We start from the raw sequence: 27,367 nt of genomic DNA, 5'->3' as shown, positions 1-27,367 counted from the left end.
TAAAATAATATTTTAGGTCGTTAAAAGCTTATTTACATTTAGTAGTCTATTTAAATCTTATATTCTTCCTTATTAAGTTTACTAATAGCTAAATAATTTTTAAGAAGTAATTAATAAATTAACAATAGAAATTTGCGAATTCTAGAAATCTTTAGATGTCTTATATACTACTAGGACTTTCTTAGTTTATAATTTTAGCGATTTTCTTAGGGTCTATTTTAATTCCGTTACGGGATATAATTAGGCCTAAGTACGTAACTTTAGACGCGTAGAACTTGCATTTCTTAATATCGCATCATAAGCCTACGTCTTATAGGCATTTAAGGACTATTTAGACGTGCTTTTAATGCTTAGAAGGTAAAGACAAATAGATTAAGATATTATTAATATACGCGGTAATAAATACATTAAGGAATTCGCGAAGTATATTATTAACGTATTACTAAAACATACTGGGACCATTCTTTATACTAAACGGCATTACTAAGTATTTAAAAAGTCCCTATTATATATAAAAAGCTATATACTTCTTATCTCCTTTATAAACACAAATTTGATTAAAGGTAGTAACTATATTAAGCTTTATAAAGTATTATACTTTTACTAAGTAGTTAAGCATTTCTTAAAGTAGAGGAATTAGATATTAGTTTTAAATCATAATTATATTTAGGGCTTAATAATTAATATAGAACCTTAAGCCTCCTTTAGGTTTCTTAATAAATAGTATAAGTAAGGCGAATAGTAATTAACCAGGGTAAATAAATCCTTTCTTTAGGTGCTCTTTAAGGTATTATTATATTATAAGTAGCTCTTCTTATAATATACCATATAATAGGCCGAACTTTAGCGTTATACAAGGTTTAAGTTCTATTTTAAAATCGTGCTTATCTTAATATAGGGGTAGTTAGTTTGCGAATCGTTTCTTAAATATATTAATTAGATTATAATATTCTTTAAGTATAAGAGGTTAGGGGTTAATATATTGCTTTAGTTCTAACGCCTTCTTAATATTTTCTAGTGTTATAGTAAAGATTATATAGTCTTATTTTCTTGCTAATAAATAAAAGGGTGCGGCTTATATTATATAAATTTTAAGGGGTTTTAATATATTATCTTTACATTCTTTACCGCAATTAGTAGTTATAACTTTATTATATTGGTTTGGGGTTTATAGCAAGGGTAATTTATATTATATTAAATTTAAATAGTTATATACATATTTATAGGGTAAGTGGTATTTTAAGTAATAACTTTAGTAGTAGGTTGTATGAAATTTTAGTGTTTCTTTAACCTAGCTAATTAAAGGGTTATATTGTTTTAGCTATCCGTATCTAAGTATTACCTTATAATACTTTAAAGGTATTATAAATAGGGAAATATATTTAAGGTATTTGCCTATCCGCATCTTTATAAGAGCGTAGTACATTAGTTCGCTGTATATTAAAGGCTTGCTATTAAAGCCTTATAGGCCTTAAGGCTTATTAAGTTTCTTTAAATTTAAGCGTTAAGTTTTCGCGTAGTTTGTATTAATAAAGCCTATACTAGTAGCTCCGCTATCTATAAGGATTTATACTTCCTTTTATTTTCTAAGTATTTAAATTTCGCCAAGTATATTAAGGGAGTTATATTATATATTAGCGCTAAAAAGCCTAGACACTTATACTCTTCTACTTTTTATTCTAAGGCGTAACTTAGCCCTAGGACGATTTATTTTCCGAATTAACTAAAGGTAAGATACTTTATAGCGACTAAGTATAATTTATAGAATAAGTATAATTTATAAAATAAGTATAACTTAAGGATTAAAAGGAGCTACGGTGGACCTTTTTAAAAGGGTAAGTTTGGCAATCCCTTTAAATATATCCCTTTTTTCTATATCTAAAATATTCTTTATTTACGGCTTATATTCTTTATTTATTAGTTCCTAAGGGTATATAGAATTAAGTGGCGTTAAGGTCTATAGGGTTATATATAGGGCTTTTAGGTCTTAGAAACGGATTACGCTTTAAGGTATATACTAGTTTTATAAAGTTTTAAACATAAGGTATAGTTAGCTTTAGGGAATAAGTTTATTTATTATATTAAAGGTCTTTATTAATTTATTAATATATTATGGCAAATTCGAGTAAATCCTTTAGCAGTTCTTTACCTACTAACTATACTCTAATTTTATCTAAAATAGCTTAACGGAGAGTAGTAACTCTAGCGGCTTTATTTTAATCTAGTTTACTAATAAGGCCTAAAAATTCTAAAAAGAAGCTAGTAAAGTCTTGGTTCCGTTATTATAAGTTTTTAAGTTTAATAATAGCTATATATTCGCGGCTGGTATTATTATATATTTATTCTAGTAAAGAGATAAAGACTTTAAAATTAATAAAGGTGCCGTTACAGAAGAATAGGTCTATAGTTTATATAGTGTCTTTACTTAAATAAGACATTCCATAGCTAATCTTGCTAGCTTTAGTAGGGTATTAGTTATAGTTTATTAAAAGTTTAAGACGGAGCTTAGTTATAAAGGGACGTAGGTTATTTTAATTTCTATTAAATATTAGAGGGTTAAGGAGCTTTTTAGATTTTGTAGTAGGTACTGGGTTTATTATAGGTACGGGTTAAGCTGCCGTTACTAGTTTAGGGTTTATATTTAATAGGTCGGGTTTATATATAGTTATTTCAATTTTATTTATAGGTATTGTTATTAGGGTCTCTAACGTAAGTACTTTGGCGTTATAGAGTTTTTTATATATTGCTTTAATTAATTGCTAATACTAAGCTTCTAGTATAGTTCGTTACTAGGCTAAGGCATCTATAAAGGACTATTACATTATAGTTATTTATTCCCTAACTAGGGCTATAATAGTTAACGTGGCAGATTTAAGTTCGTTTGCTATTTTAAGGGTATTAGTATTAATATAACGTAATGTAAGGGCGCGGAGAGACTTTGGGGAAGATTTAAAGAAATAATATAAATTCTATCTAAATCTAAGGGTATATAGTTCTTGCTAAGAACAAGACGTTATATAAAGAAGAGAAGGGAATAACAAGAGAATTATATAATTAAATAGTTAGGGGCTTGGTGGTTAATGCGTGCGTATATACGCACGCGGTCTTTAACAGACTTTAGTAAAATTTAATTAATTTAGCAGAATTTGGTCAAAGCGTCAGAATTTATCTGTCGAGTATTTTACCGAGACATTCCTACTATAACTGGGCTAGTCCCGTTACAGACTCCGTGACAATTAGGTAGGTTACCCTTTAGGTACCTAGTAGATAGGTAACTAATAGTTGCCGTAGTAAGGTCTTAGTGGTTTTAGATTATACTAGCCAGCTAACATCTCTATTATTCTAGGCTTAAGTATATCTTTATTAACTATAAGCTTACGCCATAAGAGCTTTATTAGTATTAGTTTAGACCTAATATTAGTATTAATCGTTTAAGGATCTCTGCCCTAGCTACACCTTATTATCCTACCCCTGTTTTTATACCTACCTATACCCCTACTAAGGGGTCTAAATCCTATTCTCGTTAGCCATTACTTAGTAGCTTAATAGATACTAATCCTACTCGTAAGGATAAGGTATAATAGCTTTTTTAATTAGGTATTTGGGATTTATTTTTATATATAGTAGCAATTAAGAACCTTAATTAAGTGCTTAGAAAGGCCTTATAAGGCTTTTAAAAAGGGCGTAGAAGCCCTAGGAATATAGTTCTAGTAAAATACCCTGTTAATTCTATACTATATATATAAAAAGGCTAAGGACCTGTCCTGCCTTAGGCTGTAGCCTTATCCCTATAGTTTCCGGAGCCTATCTGTTCTATATCTAATTTAACCTATTTCTTACTTTTTAGAGTCTCTTTGCGGCCTACTACAAGCTTTCTTTATAGGTTATAATAATACTATAGTATTAAAGCGCTTTCTATAATTTGTAGATTATAAACCTTAGTCCTAATATTCTTTTAAAATATCTTTATAATAATTAAGGTAATCCTCTAGTTTCTATATAGAATCCTTAGTAGGCTAGCCTAGTTATTTAACTTTATATTAAAGCTTATTCTTAATAAACTTATAGTATAATATAGCTTCAACATTATACCGCTCGCCCACTACCTTAGGGTATTTAATTAGGCCTAGACGGAAGTTCTTTTCTAGCGGTAGTCTATCCTATAGCTCTAGTAGGTTTATATAAAACACTAAATATATATAGGCCATAGATAGGCGTAGTTAGAGACAGTAGGCTAGCTTACTAATTTGTTTTTTAACTTAGAAGGGACCTAGGTATCTTATATTAAGCTTCTTTAATAGTTAACGGGTTTTAATATTTATTAAACGTAATAGAACCTTATTACTTACTCCGAAATACTTATCCTAGTGCTTATAATTATACTAACGTCTCTATTACTCTTAGGCATCTTATAGGCTCTACTTTGCATACTTTTATTACTTCTCCTATTCCTTAAGGTATCCTTATACTCTTTAGTAAACATCCTTAAACTTCCTAGTAGGATTCTATAATTAATTATACAGCCTTAGCTAGTAATTATTAGGTATATTATTAAACCCTAATAATTAAATACTATAGGTAATTTGGATTAGTGTAAACCGATATAATAAATATTACTTTAAATTATAAGCGTACTCTATATATGGAAGTAGCTTATACTGATTATCTTACTAATAGTTTAAATATATTTATAGGTAAGACTCTAGTTCCTAATTCTAGCATTTTATTTATCCGTCTATCTATAAATAAAAAGACGTACTATAATAGTGATTTATCTTTTAATAGAAGTATAGATCTAACTAGTATTAGCTTATAAAGACGCTGCCCCTATTAGTAATAATAGAGTATAGCTAATTTACTTTAAGAGAGCATTTCTTCTTAATTAGGCTGGTAAGCGCTTTTATATTAATTGTCTTACTAACAAGAAGTTATTAAATATACTTTAAAAACCTATTAATAAGTATAAGGACCAAATTGTATATTTATCCTTAGCTATCTTTAGGTAGTAGAAGATCTGTAATAAAGTCTATGGCGTAATATTGCTATAGCTTACTAGTAGGGGGAACTAATTTAAGTAGACCCTATGGCTTGTGCCTTTGGATCTTATATACTTAACGCTTTTTATAATAGCTAATATACTCCTTTACTTACTACTTAAGCTTTCGCCAATAGTATTTACGCTAAAGTAATTCCACTATCTTAGCTTAACTATAGTGGCCGCTTAGAGAATTATTATAATTCTTTATAAGAATCTTCTGTTATAAATTTACTTCTTATAGCACCTAAACCTTACTCCATCTATATAGTAGGCCTATTGGGTCTAGTTCCTAATAGTCGCGCCTAGTAGCTTTCTTTTTGTTATATTTCCGGTCTACTTCCGCATTAAAGATAGTATAAAAAGCATCTATCTATTATACCTTATAGATAAGATCTATTAACCTTTTAAATAGTTTTTAGGTAAAAGCTATTTTATTCTATACTACTCTAAGTATAAGACTAGATAGTACTATAGATCTTATAACCTCTTAATATATATATATTAGGAAGGCCACTATAAAGTTAAAGTTCTTTAGTTATTATAGGGCTCTAAGTTCTAATTGCTCTATAGCTTCGCTGTTAGTATAAGGGGATAGCTTAGCAATTAAAGGTAGTATATTACTAGGTTCTAAGAATATATTAGGGACGTTCTATCTAGGTATATTTAGACCCTTATTAGCTATAGACTGGGTACTAGCTAAAACGTTAATAAAAGCTAATAGGGTTTATACCGCCTAAGACTTAATATATAAAGCTATAGGTACTTAAGCATTCTATACCTAGAGCTTATTCTATAATATAGGGAGTGGAATATTTATTATCTGTTTTCCTTCTCCTATTTTAAAGCCTTTAGTATAGTCTAGCCGTTATAACAGTTTATTAGTAGGGTTGCTTTTCCCTAGCTTATATTTAATCTTTAAATTAGGTTATATAAGCTCCTTTACCTATTTAGCTTATTAAGGTATAAGCTTCTTTATAGTTATAGAGTAGCGTAAATTATAATAATCTAAGAGTATATAAGTAGTATAGTTCGTATATTTAAGGTAGTATTGCTACTATTTAAAGCAGTTAACTATAGCTAGTAGTTCCTTATTATAGGTATAATACCTAACTTTAGGCCGCTAGAATTTTCTACTATAAAATACTACTAGTTTTTAGTGGAGCTAGGTAGTATCTAGATGCCTATTAGGTTATAGTAGGATACTAGTAAAGGTAAAATTTAATATATTAGTGACTATTATTAGTAGCTAATTTAGGTTAAATACCGTAGTAATAAAGCTTTTATAAAGCTTATACGTAGTTCCTAAAGGCCTTTTAACCCTTTTTAGGCTATAACTATAGATTATACTATTTAGTTAATCCCTTTTTAGTTTTCTTTCTTCCTACCTTTAAGCCTTTTACTTTTTAGGCTAGTTCTTAGAAGCTTTTATAATATAGTTAGATAGATATTAGGTAATATCTAAGTAGTTATAAATAAAGAGCCTATAGAAATTGGCAAAGCCTAAAAATATTTAAATATTCTAGTAGCTCTCTAGCTCTAGCCACTCTTAAATTATCTATACCTATACTAGGTCCATAACTACGCTTATAGGTATTATAATATTGTGGAAGGGTACGACCACTCTTAGATAGGAAAGTCATAGTGTCGTCTATCTATCTGTCTGTCTGTCTATCGGTCGGTTGGTCGGTCAGTTAGTCGTAATCAATTAGTAGAAAAGCAGTCAGTAAGAAGAAAGGAAAGAATGTATTCTGGTAGGTCCTGCTAGAGAGAAGGAGAGAAGCCCAAGGCTCGATATATGCAGGAAAATGCCAAGGCACTAAGTAGTGGCCTATTTTACCCCACTATAATATAACTTAAGAACTTAACCTACTTAGTATTAAAGATATACTTTAATGACTTAGCGTAGAGGCCCTAATTATCTAAACATTCCAGCACTTTGCGGATGTATTACTTATACTAATCCTTATCTTCTAAGTAGATTAGAATATTATCTAAATAAATAACGTATATGCGGTTAACTAGTCCCCCTAAGGCTTTATAAATATATAATTAGAATATTATAGGCGTATTAGCTAGCCTAAAAGGCATTACTAGATACTTAAAGTAGCCGTATTAGGTCTTAAAAGCGGTCTTTTACTTATCCCCTTTTTTAACACCGAGCCTATAATAGGCGTTTTATAAATCTAGCTTTGTAAAAATCTTCGCCCTAAATAGTCTATCTAGCATTTTACTAACTAGTAGTAGTGGGTAACAGTTCTTAATTATAATCTTATTAAGGCCATAATAGTCTATATATAGCTTTATAGTTCTATCTAGTTTTAAAATAAAGTGAATTAGATGCCTACTAGTAACTTACTAGGCTAGATCTACCCCTTTTCCAGTAAATTATTAAGGTACTCCTATAAGATCTTAAGCTCTTTATAAAAGAGGTTATAGATAGAAAGGTTCGGCGGTTATTTACCTTCTTTTAGATTAATTATATAATTATATTCCAAGTTCTGTGGTAGGACTTTAGCTTATCTGCCTAAAAATACCCTTAATAAGTCCTTTAGGCCTAATAGAATATTTAATAAATTAGGGTTGTCCTTTAGGCTTATTAGTAATATACACCCTTCTAATTTTTTATTATTCTACTATTTAAAGGCTCCTGTCTTAAAGCGTATCTTAAGATCTACTTTTATAAGCTAAGGGTATCTAAGAATAAGGTTATAACCTATAAAGTTAGTCGCCTAAAAGGGTTATAGGCTAACTACCTTAGTGCGGTTATATATATCGGCCACTAATACTATAAGCTTATAGGTACTGTATAGTTTAATCCAATACTTATTTAGGAAGCCTATAATAGGTTTCCACTACCTTAACAATAGGATAAGTTTATGCTCCTTTACCAAATTATATTATATAAGATTAATTTTAGCGCCGCTATCATATAGTGCTTGGAATTAACACGTCTTACCTATAGGGAGTATTATTTCTAGCTTAATAGTAATATAGAGGGTCTTTTCTTCCGTATATTGCCCTAATTATAGCTAGGAGACGTCCGTAACTAGAGCTTTTCTCTTTTTAGATTATTAGTACTATTATCGCCTAACTTGTTCTTCTAATAAGATTTACCTTTAGGGGAATTTCCTTTTAGCTTCTTAAAGTGTTCCCGTAAGGGTATTAGACGGGTATTAGGTTGGCCTTAGGAGTCTTTCCTATTACTTAGGGCTCCTAACTTTAACCCTTTTAAAGTTCTCCTTAAGAACGGCTTCTTTAAAGCTTAGGTCTGCCCTATGTTACTATTAAAATGCCTACGCTTTTAGTTACCCCTTAGCTTTCTACCGGAAGAGGTTTAGTTCCTTACCGCGTCCTTAGTATTTAGAACTACTCGTTTAAAATCTATATATACGGTAATCCTACGGGCTTTATTTTATTATAAATTGCTAGCTTAATTTTAGCCTAGATAAATCCGATCTTCTTTTTCTTATAGACCCTACCGTCCTTGTTTTTAAAGGGCTTTAGATCTATCTATTAAGTATAAGTTTTTACAAAGTATATAAACTGGCGGAAGTCCTAATAGTCCAGCTGCGCACCATTCTAGAATTGTTCTATATTATTATATTATATAATATATAGATCTTAGGTCTAACCCTTTAGAAAGGTCTACAAATATAGCCATATAGTAATTTGCTCTTTATTAAGTTAATTAAGCGTAATCTGGTTTAGTAATTAGTCTTTAATCTTACTAATAATCCAGCATATACGCTCTCTGGTATTATCTTATATTATTAGCATTTTAAAGAAGTTATCTACCTTATAAACCTAATTATCTAAATACTAGGCGTTAGGTCTATAACGGAGTTCTAGACTACTAAAGGCCTTAGTCAGTTAGTTTATATCCTTTTTCTTTTTATTGCGTAGGTGCCTCTCTAAGTCTTCTATACCTCCTTAAGTAGATTTTAAGTAACCCCTAAAAAGCCCTTAGCCTTAACTAAATTATAAAACAATTTACCTAGCTTAGATTAAACCCTACTAGATATAGATTTGCCCTTAAAGAGTTCTAATATATTTATTAGTGGCTTCTTCCCATATAGCTTCTAAGAGCCTTATAATAGCTTCCCAATATCTATCTTAAAGAAGATTAGTGTGGGGCTCTTAACCTTCTAAACTTAGGCCTAGGGAAGCTCCTACTATAGAGGTAGTATTAGTACTAGCAGCTAGTACGGGTTTCCTAATAAGCCTTAGGTCTTAAGTTAGTATTTAGGTTTAATTCCCTAAGGGGGTAGGCCTACTTGGCTTATAAGCAGTCTATATACTATTACTATACTAATTATAGGCCGGTAGTCTTCTGGAAGGGTTCTAGTTGGGTCCCTAGTTAAATATATTAGTATATTCCTCTAGTATTTCTAGCTTAGGGGAAGATCTTAAAGTTACCTCTAGAGCTTAATCTTCTAATTAGCCTAGGTAGGGCTAGAGGGGTTCTAGTTACTTTTTAGTAGTATTATAACCGTTATAGACGGTGTTTATATTTTTCTTAGCGGTAACTATAGGTATATTAAAGTCTTTAAGCTCCTAGCGTATTTAGGTATTAGGGCTTATTTAGCTATCTTACCTAAAGGTTTATATTATCGTAATCTCTTACTATTAAAGGGACTATCCTACCTTTGCGCGACGGCTTTTTATAAGGTGTCTATAGAGTTTCCATTTAGGTTATTACGAGATTTTTTAAGATAGTGGATATAAATAAAAATATAAATAAATAATCTGGTCCTTAAGCCGACTGCCCTTTTAAAAAGGAGTATGAAGGATTTAAATATAAGGGGACTTATAGATAGGGGGCTATAAGGCACAATTATAGGAATAGAATAGATTGGTAAGAGAGACAAATCCTTAAGGAGGTAATGCCTTTGAGATTGTGGAGACTATATACTATAGGTGTATGCCTTTAGCACGTAACTGGCGACTATCTGAGGGGCATCTAGGGGTTGTCCTAAGGGCAACCTAAGGTATCCGCAAGAATATCCCTTATACCTATATTACTAATATATTACTTCTATATTTACCCTTAGACTATTAGGTAAAGTTAAGAAGACTTATCTCTTAAGATTTAGTATATATACTTTTAAATCTAGTGGTCCTATACTATATAGTTAGCATAGCTCTACTACTTAGTAAATAGGAGGGATACTTTATAATAGTACATATAGCCATATTATAACTATTAAGAACGTTTATAACGTTATTCTTTAATACCCTAACATTATTTAGATATAATTTAACCTATTTACATCCTTAACTAACGTCTTAGTTACCTCCCTTAGCGGTATAATTAGTTCTTATAAAGAAGTCATAGCCTAATAGTTTATAGTTATATTTTCTTTTAAGTTACTACAGAGTTATATTAGTAAGGTCGCGGCTATATACTAAAAGGGTATTAGGAGGCAAATTATAAAAATACCTTGCCTCCCTTCTATTAACCTTTATCTAGCTTTAGACTTTTACTTAACATTTTATTTGGATTTACTTTTTTCTTAGTATTAATTTATTATACCTCTTTAACCCTCTATTAATCACTCTTCTAAGCCTATTTTTTAGTGTATTCTAGCCCTACTATTATATATAGAATTTTAGCCTCTACTAACCTATAACTAGTACTAGTCCTACCTAAATAACTTTATCTATACCTCCTCTAGGGATTAACGTAGTCTATAGGCTAGTGGCCTACGCGGGTAAGTGGCCCACGCGGGTAAGTATAAAGGCTTAGTTAATAGAATAAGAATCTATTAGTAGCCAGTAAACTAGAATTCTAAGACAAGGACTAGAAGAAGGTCGAGGAAAGGGCACGTCTATATACGTGGCGCTAAGGCTCGGCCGAGCCCCTAACTAGGGTCTGTAACAGTGCCGTAACAGTAAGTAGGCCACCTTAAAAACTAGAAAATTTATACCTTAATATCTTAACCGCTTTATAATAAATTCTAATAATTTAGATTTGGACGTTTATATATACTTTGCAGCTTCTATTAAAGTTATATTGTAAATAGTTTAGTAGTTTTTAAGATATTAAATTTTGGGGGCCAAAATAAGACTAAATTAATATATCTTAAAAACCACTAAACCATTTACTATATTAAAATTTTTATAGTAATAGCTAAAGTACTTATTTTATTATAGATTTTTTTAAAAGTTTTCTTTTTTTATAAAGCTATATAGCTACTTATTAATAGTAAATTATAGGCCGTCGAAAACGGATTCTGCACCTGTACGTAGTGACGGCTACAAACCTAGGTCTTTAAAGTTCAGACCTAGAGCCAACGCAGAGACGTTGCACAGCGCGTGTAAGTAGGACCTGGTGGTTATGTGCGTTATAGGGCGTAGTGAAAAGTTTTTATATGGGATAGTAAGATCTCGAAAACTACTACTAACGGTACCCCTTTATAATATAGCCACTAGTTCTCCTACTAAGCACCTATATAATCTAACGTAGATAAATAGCTTTTAAAAGCATCCCCTAGCCCCTAATAGAAAGTATTAACGACCTTATATTAACGGATAAACGAGCGTATAAGTAAATATACGGCCCCTCCTAACCCCTAGGGCAGTCGCCCGCGGAGCATGCGGTTACTCGCCGTTTTTAACTACCAAATACTACCTAGCAGCTTAGATTGCGACCCACGGTTTTCCCTATCTCCTTTTAACGAAGTGGTAACCCTTAGAGAGGGCCTAGCTAAGGCCTAGGTATAAAAGATACCTAAATACAATATAATATCCCACTCGCTTATTAGTATTACGGTAGTTAAAACGGATGAATCCCCCTTACGCCTTTAATGGCTCTAGGGGGGGGGAGGTAAGGCGTATATAGTAGTGGTCTACATAAGAGATAGTATATAAGGGATGGGCAAGATATGGGATATAAAGAGATAATAAGATATAGCAATTGATTAGTAAGGCCTAGCTAGGACGTAGTGAACCCTAGCTTTAATAAGCTAGAGAAGGAAGTAATAGTTCCTAAGGAGTTTAAAATATCTAAGGAGGAGGACATGCAGTAGGCCTATAGGGCCGCTGCTACGTGCAAACATAGCAAATTGGGGTTTTTTTATCCTACTAAGGCTGCTTATAGGGTTTTTCCTCCCCTAACTGCAGGGTTTTCTTTATATAAATTATAAGTTTTCCCCCCTATGACGGAGTAGTCTGCGTGGGCTAAGATAGGATCCGTATCAGACGTTAATTAAAGAACTACTACTAATAGTAAATTATAATAATATAAATATATATATATATATTTAAAATTTTATAATAATAGCCCTAGGGTTTACCATTTTATAAAGGTTAAAAATTCGCGATTTTGTATAGGAAAAGGGTATGCGAGAGGTGGTACTGTGCGCGAGGTGGCACGGACTTCTACCTCGTACTTAGGCTCCTCCTTTCCCTTAAGGATTCGTCTGATTATATAATATACCCTATTGTTCTATGAATTAGACTCCCTACCTATATCCTTACCTTATATAAATAGAGGTTTAAAAAGACTTTAAATATTAAATATTATAGCTACTAATTGCTTATTATAAAGAAGTACAGTTTTTATACTAATATTAAATTTACACAGTTTAACAGTGACGTAAGGTTATTTTGTATATCTTTTACTTTAGAGAAGGCCCGTATATTATCGAGGAATTAAGTCGCGGGTAATGGGGTAGCTAAGGAGCGATTAATGAAATTTTTTATAGAAATAAAATTCGTCGCGAAGTTTACAGTTTGATGCTTGAAGCCCCGCGCTAAGTCTAATCGGGCGATCTCTTAGGAAAATCAACACTATAAGGGGCTCACGAGAGCCCTCCAAAATGCCTTGCATTTGATTGCGAAATATTATTCGACCACCAAATATACACTTATCAGGTGGATCATTTGGCGACGTCGAGTAGGCATCGCAGGCGCAATTCAGGGACGCTATGGGCCTCATGCGACAACCATTTACCAATAACATCTAAAGGTGAAATAAAAATTAAGCGTAAGGCGCAACTATTTTAAACAGCTTCGGCTTCGCGATTGGCGGTATAGATGCAGCGTTGGCAAGCCTTAACTAGGCTGTATCACCTTACAATTAGCCTGATCTTTAAAAGATCTATTCCGGAATGAAGCGGCCAAAAGCGATACACGATTTGTTCCCCCCTGAGGACGATCTGTTCCGGGATGAGGCAGAAATATTCCGGAACGGGCTGTGTTATTGGAGAGAATAGATTCTTCATGTTGTGGCACAAAACAACCTATTGGCTCACCAGCGTTTGCCATCACAGATCATGCTTCCACTCCTTCCCGCTTTAACATTTTACTTGCGTCTTTCGATTCCATTCAATTCACGGTTTTTTATCGCAAGAAGACTGATGGTTCTTTCAATTTCATTAACTGGCTACTTCAATCTCCACCCCTTAAATTCCTCACTTCATAAAAGGTTTAGACCCAGAAGCCACCTAATGGATGTTTCGTGTAACTACCCTTCAACGGCAGTCAACAAGCCCGACTTGATATCATAAACGAAACCAACGGATCGCTCACCCAGCTCTTTACTGATGAGAGGGGATTTCTTGAGGATTGTGAGGTCGTCTTTCACGCTTTGCTCAATACTAGACAGTGGTTAGCCACGATAAGTGAAAACCATCGCGGGAAAGGACAGAAGTTCGGTATTATACGTACTTAGTAATCGCGCCGAAAGACATCGTATCAACATCCTCGTTGCTTGGGAAGCGCTTTTTCAATCCGTCACGAATGAGAGAGTCATTGAAGTGACTAGCACCACAATCTAAGTTTGATTAGTATCAGGTGCTGGCGATTATAGGAATGCAGCATACCCGTGTGATGGACCACCATGATGTCGGAAAGGCCGATAAAGACATCCAGTGCGGCAATGTCATTCAGAATCGGGGCGATATGTCCGCATACGTTTCGTATAACAAGGGCATCTGGTAGATTTGATTAGTCCTCATAACGCCGTCGTTCGACATGATAAATTCGAAACGCCTCCCTTCGACACTCACCACCTGGGTTCAACCCTAGAAACCTATCTGGATTAGAGCGCGGATCGATACAAGTTACTATATACGTGTTAGGGCTGACAGAGACCCACCAGAGGGACGGAATATTTCATACCAATTGCAATTTTGGCAGGGCTCTTCCCCGCATCACTCATTTCAGAGAAGGTTGGGAATGGTTCGTGAGTAGCGGCTAGCTGCCTTTTCCAAATGTTAATCAACTGTTTTCTTCTGGTAGAGGGACCTTCACGGTTGGAGTACCTGTTGCGCTCGAGAAGTTCTGCAACGGTAGGAGACATTCTAGTTAGAGGTGCTGGGAGACAAAGGCGAGACAAAAATAATAATTTCCTTTACGATTTGGGGAAGATCAAGTGGACAAAATTGCTGAATGTCGGGTGATGTTGAGCTTGCTGATCTGAAGTATGAGGAGAATTCTGATCTCTTTTATACTTGAAGAAAGTCCCTATGGCCCACAGCGCTCTTTCGCCCCATGTCATATCAATAGTGTGATACATTAGAATGAAAAAGCATGTTCAAGCCTACGCCGGGGGACCAATATCCCAAAAAGGCATTGAGTGGATGTGAAACGTATAATTATTCGACCCGGGAGGAATGCGGAGATTTTGTGATGTCAATTTTGTAGAAGGACCAAGATGGAATGGCACCCCACAGCCACTGACCGGGGTACTGATTTGCCGATACGGTATAGTGTAGGTTAGAGAACATTCCATGTGTCGTCGCATTGGGGTGGCTGAAGGCGGTATACGCTGAGGTAATACTGCAGTAAGAGCTGCGGCGTGTATATGTAATCAAACCCTGTAGTCGAAACTTCCGTTACGGTGGGAGAGAGCGGAATGCTGAGGTTGGGGCTTCTAACCCTTTTAGGAAAAGAGTACCCCGGTCTTTCGATTACGAAAGCAGCATGCCATCAAACCAGTCGCTGCTTGTTCTTCTCCCTTCATCTTCATCGCCTGCTTTACTCTCTGATTTGCACTACTGTAATTCTACCATGGCCACAGGGTTTGAATTTGTAATTCACCCATCAGATGGGAATGCAGGCACAAGCAAAGCCGATAAGATTCGGATTCGGAGACAAGCAATGAAGGCAGTTGGAATCTCTCGGCGGCAACGTGGAAATTACGGCCAATACAACCTACGACAATACCCCGTCTATATAGGCAGCCAGCAGCAAACGATAGGCACATATAATGACCCCCCCAAAGCCGTCCAGGAGATTGCATGGACCAATGCAATTCCAGCGCAACCATCCAGCAAAGGATTTGAGTTGATGAAGATAGAATATGGCGTAGACATATTAGATCTATCTGGACTGATAACAATCCATGTGGGTCGAGCCGCCGCCCGAATTCTATCCTCTGATCGTGCCCTTTTGGTTCGCTTGCTACGATGCAAGCAGCAGTGGTCCTATCTGTCCTATCTCCCCAGCCGATATGGTTACAACGCTTGTCTAGATGACGCCATGCGCTGTGTCACAGCTAAGATGAGGCAAATAATCTTCTCCGCCGACCAGCAGCCTAGTTCTATCGTGCTGTCGCTCTACGGGAAGGCCCTCAAAAGTCTGCAAGCGGCAGTCAACGATCCTGTCTCGTGTTTAGAGCCGAACGTCCTGTGTGCAACTGAGATCCTGGCTCTCTTCGAGGTACGTTAAGTGTAGGCCGTCGTTGAATCCGAGCTAATTGGTTATCGTTGCAGCTTCTCAGCTTTTCCGGGGGCGATACGTGGAAACACCATATGGCGGGTGCAGCGCGACTGATAGAGCTACGAGGCTCCCAGAATTATAATACTGATTTCGACCAGGCCCTGTTCATGGCTCTCGCGGGTCTAATGGTAAGCATCGCTTTTGGACACTCAGTGGTCGCGGAGCAAAGATCCCAAATCAATTCAATCGACCAAACAACTAACACACTCCCAGCTGACCGAAGCCATCCTGAACAATGAGCGATGTTTCCTCGAACGCGACGAATGGCAAGCAGTCCTGCAGTCCATGATTGTGCCCGATAGCACATTCACAGACCGAAGCCCCATTGTTATATCTCTATGGAGCCGTGTCGTCCACGGCGCTGGCCTCTTCAAAGACGTAACGTCTATAATCTACGGCCGAGAAGAGCATTCCCAAGCCCGTATTGAAAATCTCATTCGCGGCGGTCTTCACGCTCGGGAAAGTGTCATTAGATGGCGGCGCGATTTCGATAATGTGCCCGAAACCACAACCCAAGACCAATACAACAAGCGGTACCAGATTCTTGGAGTTTGTCTCTCTTGCCTCGCCTTGCTGAATCGCCTCATTGGAGCCATTGATCCATCACGGCGAACGGACTTTGAAGATGAATCACAGGCATTAGCGAGGGAGGTCGCAAGGATGAAGAATGAAGCGTCATTCAAAAGCCCCGTGGCAGGGTTTTTCCTGTCGCAAAAGATGAGCATTGCCCAGTCCATCCTAGATTCTGCCAGGACTTGGAAAGACGATAAGCAATACGAGCCTAAGGAGAGCCACATGCAGGGGAATCTGATTGAGAAATGGAGATTTGAACATTGGTGCGTGGTTCTAGGTCGAGCAACTTGTTGCACTAAGACCGTGCATTGAGCAAACGTGCATATGTTAATTATTTCTTTGGTTTCGATATTGACGGCGTATCCGAACCTCAGCTATTTGTCACAGTCAGCTATTCCTTTCTCAAACCAAACATCGTAGCTAGCAAATGTCATGAAACATTTATCGTAGCAGCTCTTTCGGCCGCCCCCTTTAGAAAACTCATCCCAGAACCCCCGAATTCCTCAGTCCACCTCCAAAATTACCCACCATCCGGCCATGCCGTAACACCAATCCCGTATTTAGGGGTTGTGCTCCAACGTATAGTTCTCTTATTTCATGAAGATCGGTATACAGCCTAGAGTCCCTCGCGGCATGATTATTCTTCATTTAAAGTCGCCAACTCCTTAGCGCTTCTTCACATCTTTCGAGTTCCGTCACAAAAATAATTTCAGTTCTCTTCACAATCTCGCCATCATTGTTTATGCAGAATGGCCTCTTGACTCTGCGTATCCCCAACAGGCGGGCCGACACGGTGGAGCGAGCGATCACGCATCTCCTCTAGCCTATGAATCGCTTCCGCTAAAGTTCTCATAGCCGCTCCTGCCACGAACTATGTAGGCCTTGGAAGCGTCGCTAGACAAGAAATTGAAGCGTCGCAACACTCTCTCTAGCTTGAATAATAGGAGCAGTAGTTGGAAAGTTAGTAGATTTTAGCAGATTTTTTTCAAGTAAATACTAGTATTATTAGTTATCTATATAGTTATACGTAACTAACTACCTGTTTCAAGCAGTAGCTAAAGTTAATTTATATATCGCCTATATTTCTTATCCTTTACTAAAATAGCCCTCTTACTATTCTCTTTAGTTCTATTACGCATTTTTTAAACTACCTATCCCCCTTGTCTAGGTGATATCTTAGGACTTTACTAAAGATAACCTATGCTTTAACAATAATAAAACCTCTAATAATTGCCTATTTTATAGCGGCCGCGGCGTTAAATAAGGATTTAAGCCAGGAGTTAGGCAATAATAATAGTAATTATAATAACATGAATTAGAACTGCGAGGTAATATGCTCCGCACTACACAAGCCACACAAACCTGTAAAAAGTAAGCGAGTAGCTAGCAAGATGCCGGGCACGGCTGTGCAGAACAATATATATTAGCGAGGTAACTCTATTACCTAATAAGAACTAATTTAAGGCCCCCTAAATCCTATATATAGAGCTTAAAGAATACTAAGCTTTATTTAATAATATTAAATAGAATACGAACCCTTAGAACCGGATATATATAGACTAAAACCTCTAAAAGAACTTACTAGAAATTACCTAATACCCCTATTACTATACTAAGGAATACAATAGCCGGCAAAGCAGCTATAAGACCCTCGAATACCTCTAATAGTAAAATAATTACTATCTTAACCCCCTAGGCGGAGCTCGTAGTAGCTAATACCAAAATTAAAAGGCTATAAGAATTGCTTAAAATTAGAGACACCCTTATATCTAGCGGTAACCTATTAAATAGACTTGCTATAGTCCTTAAGGCCTATCCTAGCACCTTTATAGATTGTCTAAGGCCTATATAGTACTGTTATAGTTAGTAAAGATTATAGACCCCCTACTACTTATAGATAAAACAGACTCTATATTTAATAACTAGAAGCTTTAATTACAGGATAAGCTTAAAGTTAATACTAATTACTTCCCTACGCCCTGGGCTAGAATAGCCTATATCTTTAGTCGTACTAGCGGAAACGCTTTCTATAATATACTAGAGATTTAATAAACCCCTTTATTCCTAAAGAAGAAATAGTTAATTACTTATCTTTTATTTATAAGGACCCCTTTAAGGTATAGAACGCTCGCCTTAATTATAAAAGCCTAAATATAAAGATAACGGAGACCTTTTTAGCCTTTTTAACCCGCTTTTTATGCTTAGCAGGTTAAGCCTAAATCTCCTAAGAAGACCTACTACTAAACATCTTTAATTAGCTTACCCTAGACCTATAGTGGGCTATATTACTAGTTTTTACTACTATATAGATATTAAAGGACCTTATAGACTAATATTTAGTTATTAACTAAGGCCTATATTAAATTAAGGTATATGCTAATTAGTTAAAAACTAAAACCCTTTTAACCTAGCTCGTAAGCACTATAAGGATAGCCTATAATACTAGCTATATAGCCTATAATTAACCTAGTGGCTAGCTACGCAGCTACTATTACCGCTGCCCTAATATATACTTGCCCTATATATAAAAGCCCCTATATATAAGCCCTTAGTAATTAAAGAGCTTACTTCTTATATAGTTAGAAAGGTAATATTATAAAGGACTACCTAATAGCGGCAAAGACGAATAAGGTCCTATTAATCTAAAAGGATAGTATAAAGTTAAAAAAAAGAGGAACCCTACGGGAAAATACCTCTCTAGAGTTAAAAGAAATTAATATATTATATATTAATTTAGGCTAGCTAGTTAGTAGAAAAGGCTACACTATCCTTTATACTTTATTCTATAATAGGTATTAAGTTATAACTTCCACTTTAGCTAACTTAGGAGCAAATACCTTTATTTTAATTAGTACTAAGTATATTATAAAGCTAGCAAACTTTTTAAGCACGTCTTTAGAAGAACTGCCTAAACTAATTCCTATTTATAGGTATAATGAATAGGTAGGGTAATCTATTATAACTATCTTATAGATCCACCTCTGTATTACTAGATGTAAATAATATAATATCCCCTTCCTTATTATGGACTTAGAAACTATAATCTAATTTTAAGGAGGAAATAGCTAGCCTACTTAGGCTTATAGCTTAATATACGGAATAGATAACTTATTTAGCCCAAAACTATACCCCTAATACCTTCCTTTATAAAAGAAATTAGTATTATAATAGAAAACCCTGTACGGCCGTAGATAAACACTATTTACTAGGCTAATACTATGCGTAAAGGCCGGGATTTTAAGGACGCATAGCATAATCCGTAGCGGATTTATATAATACGCCAACCCTAGACTACCTATATTATACTACCTATACTAAAGTTAAAGAAGTTAGTAAAAAGCTAGCTAAGCTCCCTATAGGGAACTTGGGCCCTATATAGCCACAAGGAATAGAAAGAAATATTAAATACTATATAGAACTAATATATTAAAAAGATAACTTATAAAAAATAGAACGCGAGCTAAAAAATATTATAAGCCCTAGACTATAAAATATAGCCTAGTAAACGGCTGTAAAAAAACCCTATAGACTTTTTACTAATTAATATTTACGGGATTAGCGCTATAGGATTTTACTAGAACTTAGTTCAGCTTAATACTATTCCTTTTATAACTAGCTTATATAAAATTAATTAGATAATTAATGATAAAGAAACTTAAGCCTGTAATCAGCTTAGTGGAAAGAAGGTAAGCTTATAGATAAAGAGTTGATAAAATAAAAACTGCCTTATTAATACTAGAAATTTAAAAATATATTCTTTAGGGCGGTATCTAATATACTCCCGCCTTACTAACTATATACTAGGCTCCTAGAAGAGAGATATTAGTAAATAAAAGGATAGGAATAGACGTTAGAATTCGTTTTTCTTTTCTACTATTTTCTTATTCCCTAGTAGTTGCTTATATCTTAGTATTTTACTAAGGAACTATAAACGCCTGGTTTAGGGGTTTATAAACTACTAGGATATAGTTACTAGTACATATTAAGCTGCCTTAAGGGTTTTGTATATATAGGACTATAGCATTATAGCCTAGAGGCTGCATGCGCAGTATTATACATAGTATAATACAACAGATATATAAAATAAAATAAAAAGTAGAGCTAAGTTTTTTGTAAGGCTTAATATCCGTTAAGCCTTTTATTAAATTAGGATAGACCTTAGATTAGTAAATTTTACTATATTTTGGACCTATTACGGATTATATAAATATATAATACTTTTTTTTGACTAACGGTATATAAATTATATACTTTTTAACTACCTTAATAAATTTTATACGGCCTATTTAAATAATATTATAATCTACTTTAAGAATAAGTTAGAATATAAGGAGCACGTCTATAAAGTCCTATAACGGCTCTATAAGACTAGTCTCTAGGCCAATATTAGGAAATTAGAATTTAGTATTAAGCATATAAAGTGTTAACGACTTAGTTAATCGAGGCATAAGCACGACAAGAGGGACGCGCAAGCCTATACAATTAGATTGTCTATAAACGAGAATCTAAAGCTAGAAAAAGAAAAGGGGAAGAAGAGTAGCACTGCTCGAGGTTTTATAAGACCTTTGCGTTACGTAACCACAAGGTTCTACTAAGTTCTGCTATTTTCTACTAGTGCCGTAATATTACCCCCTCCCCTCCTTTAGTAAAGCCTGCCCTTAGGCTTTATATAATAAAGCCTTATAGGAAATACTATAGTAGACTTATTAATGGGCTAGGTATATAGGTAAGGAGAAGTTAACTATATAATAATAACTAGTGGAGTGATTGCCTAATAGATTAACTCTAATTATATTCTAAGATTTACTATAAAGAAGAGAACTATCTAGGTAGGGACTATGGTCCTTTAAATATATAATACTGCGCCTAAGAAATATACTAAGTATATCCTATATTCCTATATTTCTATATTCCTACATTCTAAACCTATAATATAATTAACTATATAACTTAGCTATCCCTTATCCTATAGTTTAACTAGTGCTGGTACCTCTTATACTTCCACTACTAGTCCGTTTATATCTCTTCTTAATAGTGCTACTACTGCTAATATAAAGTCTATAATACTATCCCCCTCCTTTTTATCTTTATCTTTAAAGATATCTCTTATCTCTAAGTTGTCTATTAGAGATATAGTATCCCCGTTTTTAATTTAATAACCTTTATTATTCCTAATGCCTTTTATTAGATCCTCTATATCTAATTATTATAACTAGCTAGTAACTATAATTCTTTTACTTAGTAAAGTTATACCGTCCTATTCTCGTTATATAAAGAATAAGTTAGTATATATTATAACTACAGCTCTATTTAGTTACTACCCTTTTTTATACGCTAAGTATACGCAAGCAAACATATAATTGTTTTATAATATTTAATCTATCTCTAACGCCAAATATATATATTTTATAATTCTTTATAACCATTTAGTTTTTTATTTAATTTATTTTAGGATCTTATATTTAATCTACTACGTCCTATCTTAAGGATAAACTAGCCTAAGCCCTCACTAAGATATAAAAACTTTAAGATAATAGAGAAAGGATCTGTGCTAAAGAGTAGCGCGTATTTAACGCCTAACTTACTACTTATACTTATCTACTTCGTCTTAAAAAGGGTTATAAGAAGGTACGCTCTAAAAAGCTAAAGCTTATTAAGTAAAGTCTCTATAAGCTTAAGGCAGAGGAGGCTAAAAAGAATTCCAATTAAGTTAAGGCAGAAATAGTTCGTACGCTAGTAGTAGATCCCTTTAACGATCTGGCTTGTCTATTACCTTTAACTAAACCCTTTATTTTTAGCTTCTTCTTAATATTACCCAACCCGTTCTCTTCTAATACTCCTATAACTTTGCTATAGAATTCTTTAAGTTCTATAGTGGCTTCTAGGTAGTCTTATTATAGCCTATTTACTTAACTTTACACTATATATTATTATTAATATCCTTATAGTTAACAATCTTTAAAACTTACCATTTATCTTTTTCCAATTTTTTATACGTGTCTACTTTATAAACTAGTAGCTCTATATCTCTATACGCTAGCTTTAGTATCGTAATATACTATATAGGGTAAATTTTTATCTTCTTTAGTAAGTTAAGTCTATACGTAACTTCTAAAATCTTTATTATAATTTTAAATAGTCCTAGTCTAACATAATCTAACTTCTTACTTAGTTGTTAACTTGTAAAATTTTTATATAATAGCTATACTTTATCCCCCTCCTTTAGATCTAGTCCCTTAGATCTCTTAGCGTTATAGTACCTTTTTATCTTTTTTTATACTATCTTTATTATAAAATAGAGGTCTTTATAAAGATTTATTAGAGTCTCTATTCTCTACTTTACTATTCCACTTATTTTCTTCGCTTATTATAGTAATAACAATATTTTAGGCTTATATCTATAATTTGCCTAAAATAGTAACATTTCCATACCTTCCTATAGCGTTATATTATATATAAACTATATAACTAGTAATAACAATACCTAATTATTCTATGCGTAATTAATATAATGTCTTAGATACTACTCTAGTATCCAATTTAATCTTTCTATCTATCCTCCGTCTATAAATAATACGCTATAAATATTACTACGCAAACTCCTTATTTCGCTAAAAATACCTCCTAAAATACTGCTATAAATCTTAGATCTTTATCTAATATAATCTTACTTAGTACTCTATATCTAGTAAATACTTCTTTAATATAGATTTTAGCGACATTTTTCGCTAAGATTTCTTTTATATATACTATAAAATAGCCTTACTTAATTAACTTATCTACTATTATAAGGATTACGTTATATTCTTATCCGGTGATAGGATCTCTTAACTTTAGTAACTTTATAATAAAGTCCTATAATATAGTTTCCTATAGACGTTCTAGTATTTTAATAGGTTATAGCTCTCTATATAGCTTATACCTTATTAGTTTATTCCTTTAGCAATCTAAATATTCCTTTATAATTTTTCTTACTAGTTCCTAGATTCCGTTAATAATATACTCCTCTTGAAGTCTTAATACTAAGCCTATAGCTCCATTATATCCCTATATTATTCCCCTATAGAAATCCTTAATAAATTCTTTTATAATACCCTTTAGCACGTATATTGCTTCTTAATTCTCATACTACTCTAAGTCTAGGTCTTTAGATTACGCCTTTTAAATTCTTTTAGTCTAATCGCTTTCTAATAGCTTATATTCTTAGGTTGCTGCAATCTTAGGGTAATTATATTTAATTAATCCATTACTATCTTTACGTAGTATTACCCCTAATAGTTTCCTATTATTCTATAGTTTAGCTTTTTTACTTAGCGCGTTAGCTCTTATATTTTCTGTTTCTTTTATATACTAAATTTTAAAATAGTATTCTATAAGTAGCTGTCACGGCACTGACCTAACGCATACTGTTTTATACTGTCTCGTACTGTCTTATACTATTTCCTACTGTTGGCTAGCCCACCACTAGCGCCTTAGCGGCTGGCCTTACTATTTATATACGATACCCCCTTTTACCTTCTTCTCCTCTTTATATCATAACGTAGTTATTTAGTCTACTTTATTACAGCACTATAACAGTTTTTAGTATCCCTAATTGCGCCCCGTTATAACCTTTGTTTTTTTTGTCTATTATTCCTGTTTTCCTAGTGTAATTACAACCTGGCGTAACCGATAACACTATACTATAAGTCCTAGATAACCCCAGCACAGTTATAAACAATCTTAGTACTATAGCCAGCCTTATAGACTTTAATTATCTTATACAGATCCCTTAAAATAGGTAACTATAATATAGATAATGCCCCGTTAGCGAATATATGTAAAGCACTCGCCTGCATTTTTAATACCTCCTATACCCACATTGCCTAGGCAATTAGGAGTAGCCTAGAGTACCCTAAGGACCTTAACGTAGCAGGAACCTTCCAGCACCTCTCTATATATACAACTTTCCTAACTAGTATTAAGAGTGGTCTCTAAGCCGTTTATAATAAAGGCCGAACTATAAAGTCCTAACTTAAAGAAGCTTAGCACAGAATTAACTCCCTTAAGACGCTTAAACTACGTATATAATAATACAAATAGTAAGCCTTTATAAATACTTAGACTATACAAAGTCTAAGCCTTTAGATTACCACACTTACCTAAACTATTGCCGACAAGAATACCGCTACTAGCTCTCCTTTTCTAACTAAGCCCTATAGAAAAAAGTATAAAGTAAAAGATCTAACCCTATTTAATAAAAAGGGATCACCGACTAAAAAGTAAGAAAAATTTAAAATATGGGAAATAAAGATCTAAGGCGTTTTCTAGAGGGATATAAAGTACTTTAAGACCCTAATAGACGAAGTCCTCTATATATCAGACATGCTAATAGATAAGGCTTATAACTATATTAAGCATAGCCTTAATATACTACGTATATACCTAAACAACTTAAGTAAATAGACCTTCTCTAACTAAGAGTCTATGTTTGTATATATAAGGAAGCACTATAAGACTATAGATATAACCTAAGCAGCTAAAAATAAGCTAGATACCTTAAGCTAAGGTAAGCGTAACTACTAGTCCTAAAAAGTAGAGCTTAATAAGTTAATAATTCAAGTAAACAAAACTAAGGAATAAAAAGTAGATCTACTTAAGAAGAATATTTCCCCTAAGATAAAGGACCTGGCCTTTACCCTTAGCCGTAAAATCGGCGATACTAACTATAAAGGCTAGAGCAAGTAAATAGATATATTTGCTTATAACCTATAGAATTATACCCATTACACTAAGCTAAATACCACTAAGCTAAGTACCGCCGGCGGCTATTAACCTATACTACTGTAGAATAACCTAATAAACCTTAACGCCGTTAAGTTCGGCAGCGGTAGTAATAGTCTCCCTAATAATATCTAAAGATATTATATAGATAACAGACTTTATAGAGCGTGTGGTTAACCTAGCTACTAAAAAGATGCTTATAACCCCTAAAAGAACCTAAATCCCCTTCTAATGCTACCGCGCCAACCCCCTCCTAGCTGCGGCGGATTCTTTAATAGAAGGGATAGCAATTAAGGCGGTAACTATGGACGAGGATATAGGTTTGGATATAAAGACCTACCCCTATAATTTCCTTCCCTAATACAGCCTTAGCTAATAGTCCCGTACGCAAACTATAGATAAGTGCTTTATACCACTACTAATTATAAAACTAGCTATATTATTGGTAAAATACCCTTAAGTATATATATACCGTCAGAGACCGATATATTAGGATATACTGGCTATAACCATAGCCACTAGCCAAGCCCTACAATTTAGCTATTAAAAGGCTAACCCTTGGACTAAGTTACCTTTAAGGGTTAGAACTATACGGGGAGGAGGATAAAAGGATTAGATCTATACTACTAGATTAGTTAAACCTTATTTTAAGCTAGCTACTACTTAACCTTAAAATAGTAAATAGTAATAGGAATGCTATCCTTATTTAGACCTACCTCTCCTTACTATATAACCTACTCCTATAAGTTCTTATTAAAACAGTAAGCCTTATTAATACTAGTAGTATAGCACCAGTGTTTATAGATAAAGACTTATTTATAAAAAAGCACAATATTATAATAAAAAGACTCTTAGTCCTAAAACCACTTCGCCTTACTAATAAACTCCTATCCGGGTTTATTACCTACTACTTTATAGTAATAATAACAATTGGCCACTATATAGAATCTATACTCTTCTACATTATAAAGTTATTACCCTCTATACTAGTAATTCTTGGAATACCCTAGCTTAAAAAGCATAACCTAAGGGTAGACTTCCCCGCCCTAGAGCTTAAGTTTAACCCCAATTACCATGCTTATAACTGTCTTTTATAGCATATTCCTAACTATAACTAAGTAGCACCATATAGACGCATTATATAGCCAATACTTAAATACTATTAGCTAATAGTAGAAGAGGTGCCTAATACTAGTAAGCTAATATACGTAGTAAACTAAGTAGAGATTCTAGAAGACTAGACCACTACCCTATTCCCTAAAAAATAAACACCACTAGAACTATAAGTTCCCTATATACACCCGCTTAACTTAGGTTAGCTAATAAGACACCTAACCCTAAGTTATTTACTATATATATATGCGACCATATATATAATAGCTAAGGGCGTTATAGCTAAGACTGAAACCAGAGTAATTAAGACCTCCCCCCTATAATGCCTAACCTTATATCCGTCTCCCGCGCGTACCATATAGGGCCACCGCCTTATTTCCGCCCCTCTAGGCCGTTTAAGCTATACTAGCTTAGCCATAGCACTAAAAAACTAACACGCCCTAACCTAGACGACATTAGATATACTTATACCGTTAATTTCGCCTAGTTCTATAAATAAAAAGATATAAAGGTAATAAGGATCTATATAGCAGAGCTAGTAGAACTAGTTAAATAAAAAGAGTATTAATAGCTACTTAAGGAGCTGCCTATAGGCCTAATAAAAGTACTAAACCTATTAGAAAGGTCTTTCCGCTAGCTAGTAGAAGGCGACTATATAATAAATAAAGCCCATAAAGCGCTACCCCCTTATTTTTATAACTTCCTTAAAACAAACCTAAATATAAAGTCTAAGTTTCTACGCTAAAAGATAGTTAATACTAATGTTAAGAAATTTCTAAAAGGTAAACCAGGATTAACCCGTAAAGACATTTTATAATACTTACTAAAAGAGTTTCATAAATATATTAAACACTTCCTCCCTAAAAATGTAGATAAGCTACCCCCTTACTAACTATAGGACCATAAAATTAAGATTATACCTAGAAAGCAGGCCCCATATTATAAAAATAGACTATTCTTACCTACTAAACTTAGTTATATAAAGAAGTAAATTAACAAGATGCTAGATAAGGGTTTTATCTATAAATTAACCTTACTAGCTACTGTACTACTCCTCCTTACTATAAAACCTGGCGGCGGTATATAAATTTACTATAACTACCGAGGCCTAAATATAGTTATTATTAAGAATTGGTATCTATTACCACTAGTCTA

General features: G+C 33.8%; 2 protein-coding genes across 2 annotated transcripts; one reads left to right on the top strand and one right to left on the bottom strand.

The window, feature by feature from the left end:
• Nucleotides 1-13,422: 13,422 nt before the first annotated feature.
• On the bottom strand, nucleotides 13,423-14,342 carry K441DRAFT_611738 (carbonic anhydrase; the record flags this gene model as incomplete). The annotated part of the gene is made up of 6 exons (XM_067645587.1): nucleotides 13,423-13,638; nucleotides 13,709-13,814; nucleotides 13,864-13,974; nucleotides 14,050-14,106; nucleotides 14,162-14,244; nucleotides 14,305-14,342. 6 exons carry the CDS (start codon nucleotides 14,340-14,342, stop codon nucleotides 13,506-13,508), a joined length of 528 nt encoding a protein of 175 aa, XP_067503694.1. The 3' UTR covers nucleotides 13,423-13,505.
• Nucleotides 14,343-15,017: 675 nt separating this feature from the next.
• Nucleotides 15,018-16,770, top strand: K441DRAFT_611737 (uncharacterized protein). Its single transcript, XM_067645586.1, has 3 exons — nucleotides 15,018-15,703; nucleotides 15,757-15,891; nucleotides 15,977-16,770. Exons 1-3 carry the CDS (start codon nucleotides 15,053-15,055, stop codon nucleotides 16,646-16,648), a joined length of 1,458 nt encoding a protein of 485 aa, XP_067503693.1. The 5' UTR covers nucleotides 15,018-15,052; the 3' UTR covers nucleotides 16,649-16,770.
• The last annotated feature ends 10,597 nt before the right edge of the window (nucleotides 16,771-27,367 follow it).

The sequence above is a fragment of the Cenococcum geophilum genome (assembly GCF_001692895.1).
Source record: "Cenococcum geophilum 1.58 unplaced genomic scaffold K441scaffold_23, whole genome shotgun sequence".
Classification (NCBI taxonomy): Eukaryota; Fungi; Ascomycota; class Dothideomycetes; order Gloniales; family Gloniaceae; genus Cenococcum; species Cenococcum geophilum.
This window is presented reverse-complemented; position numbering and strand designations above follow the sequence as displayed.

Excerpts from the sequence above, each read along its gene's own strand:
- K441DRAFT_611737 (XM_067645586.1), top strand. The coding sequence starts at position 15,053 with ATGGCCACAGGGTTTGAATTTGTAATTCACCCATCAGATGGGAATGCA. Across the intron at positions 15,704-15,756 it reads AGATCCTGGCTCTCTTCGAG|CTTCTCAGCTTTTCCGGGGG; the intron begins GTACGTTAAGTG and ends TTATCGTTGCAG. Across the intron at positions 15,892-15,976 it reads TGGCTCTCGCGGGTCTAATG|CTGACCGAAGCCATCCTGAA; the intron begins GTAAGCATCGCT and ends ACACACTCCCAG.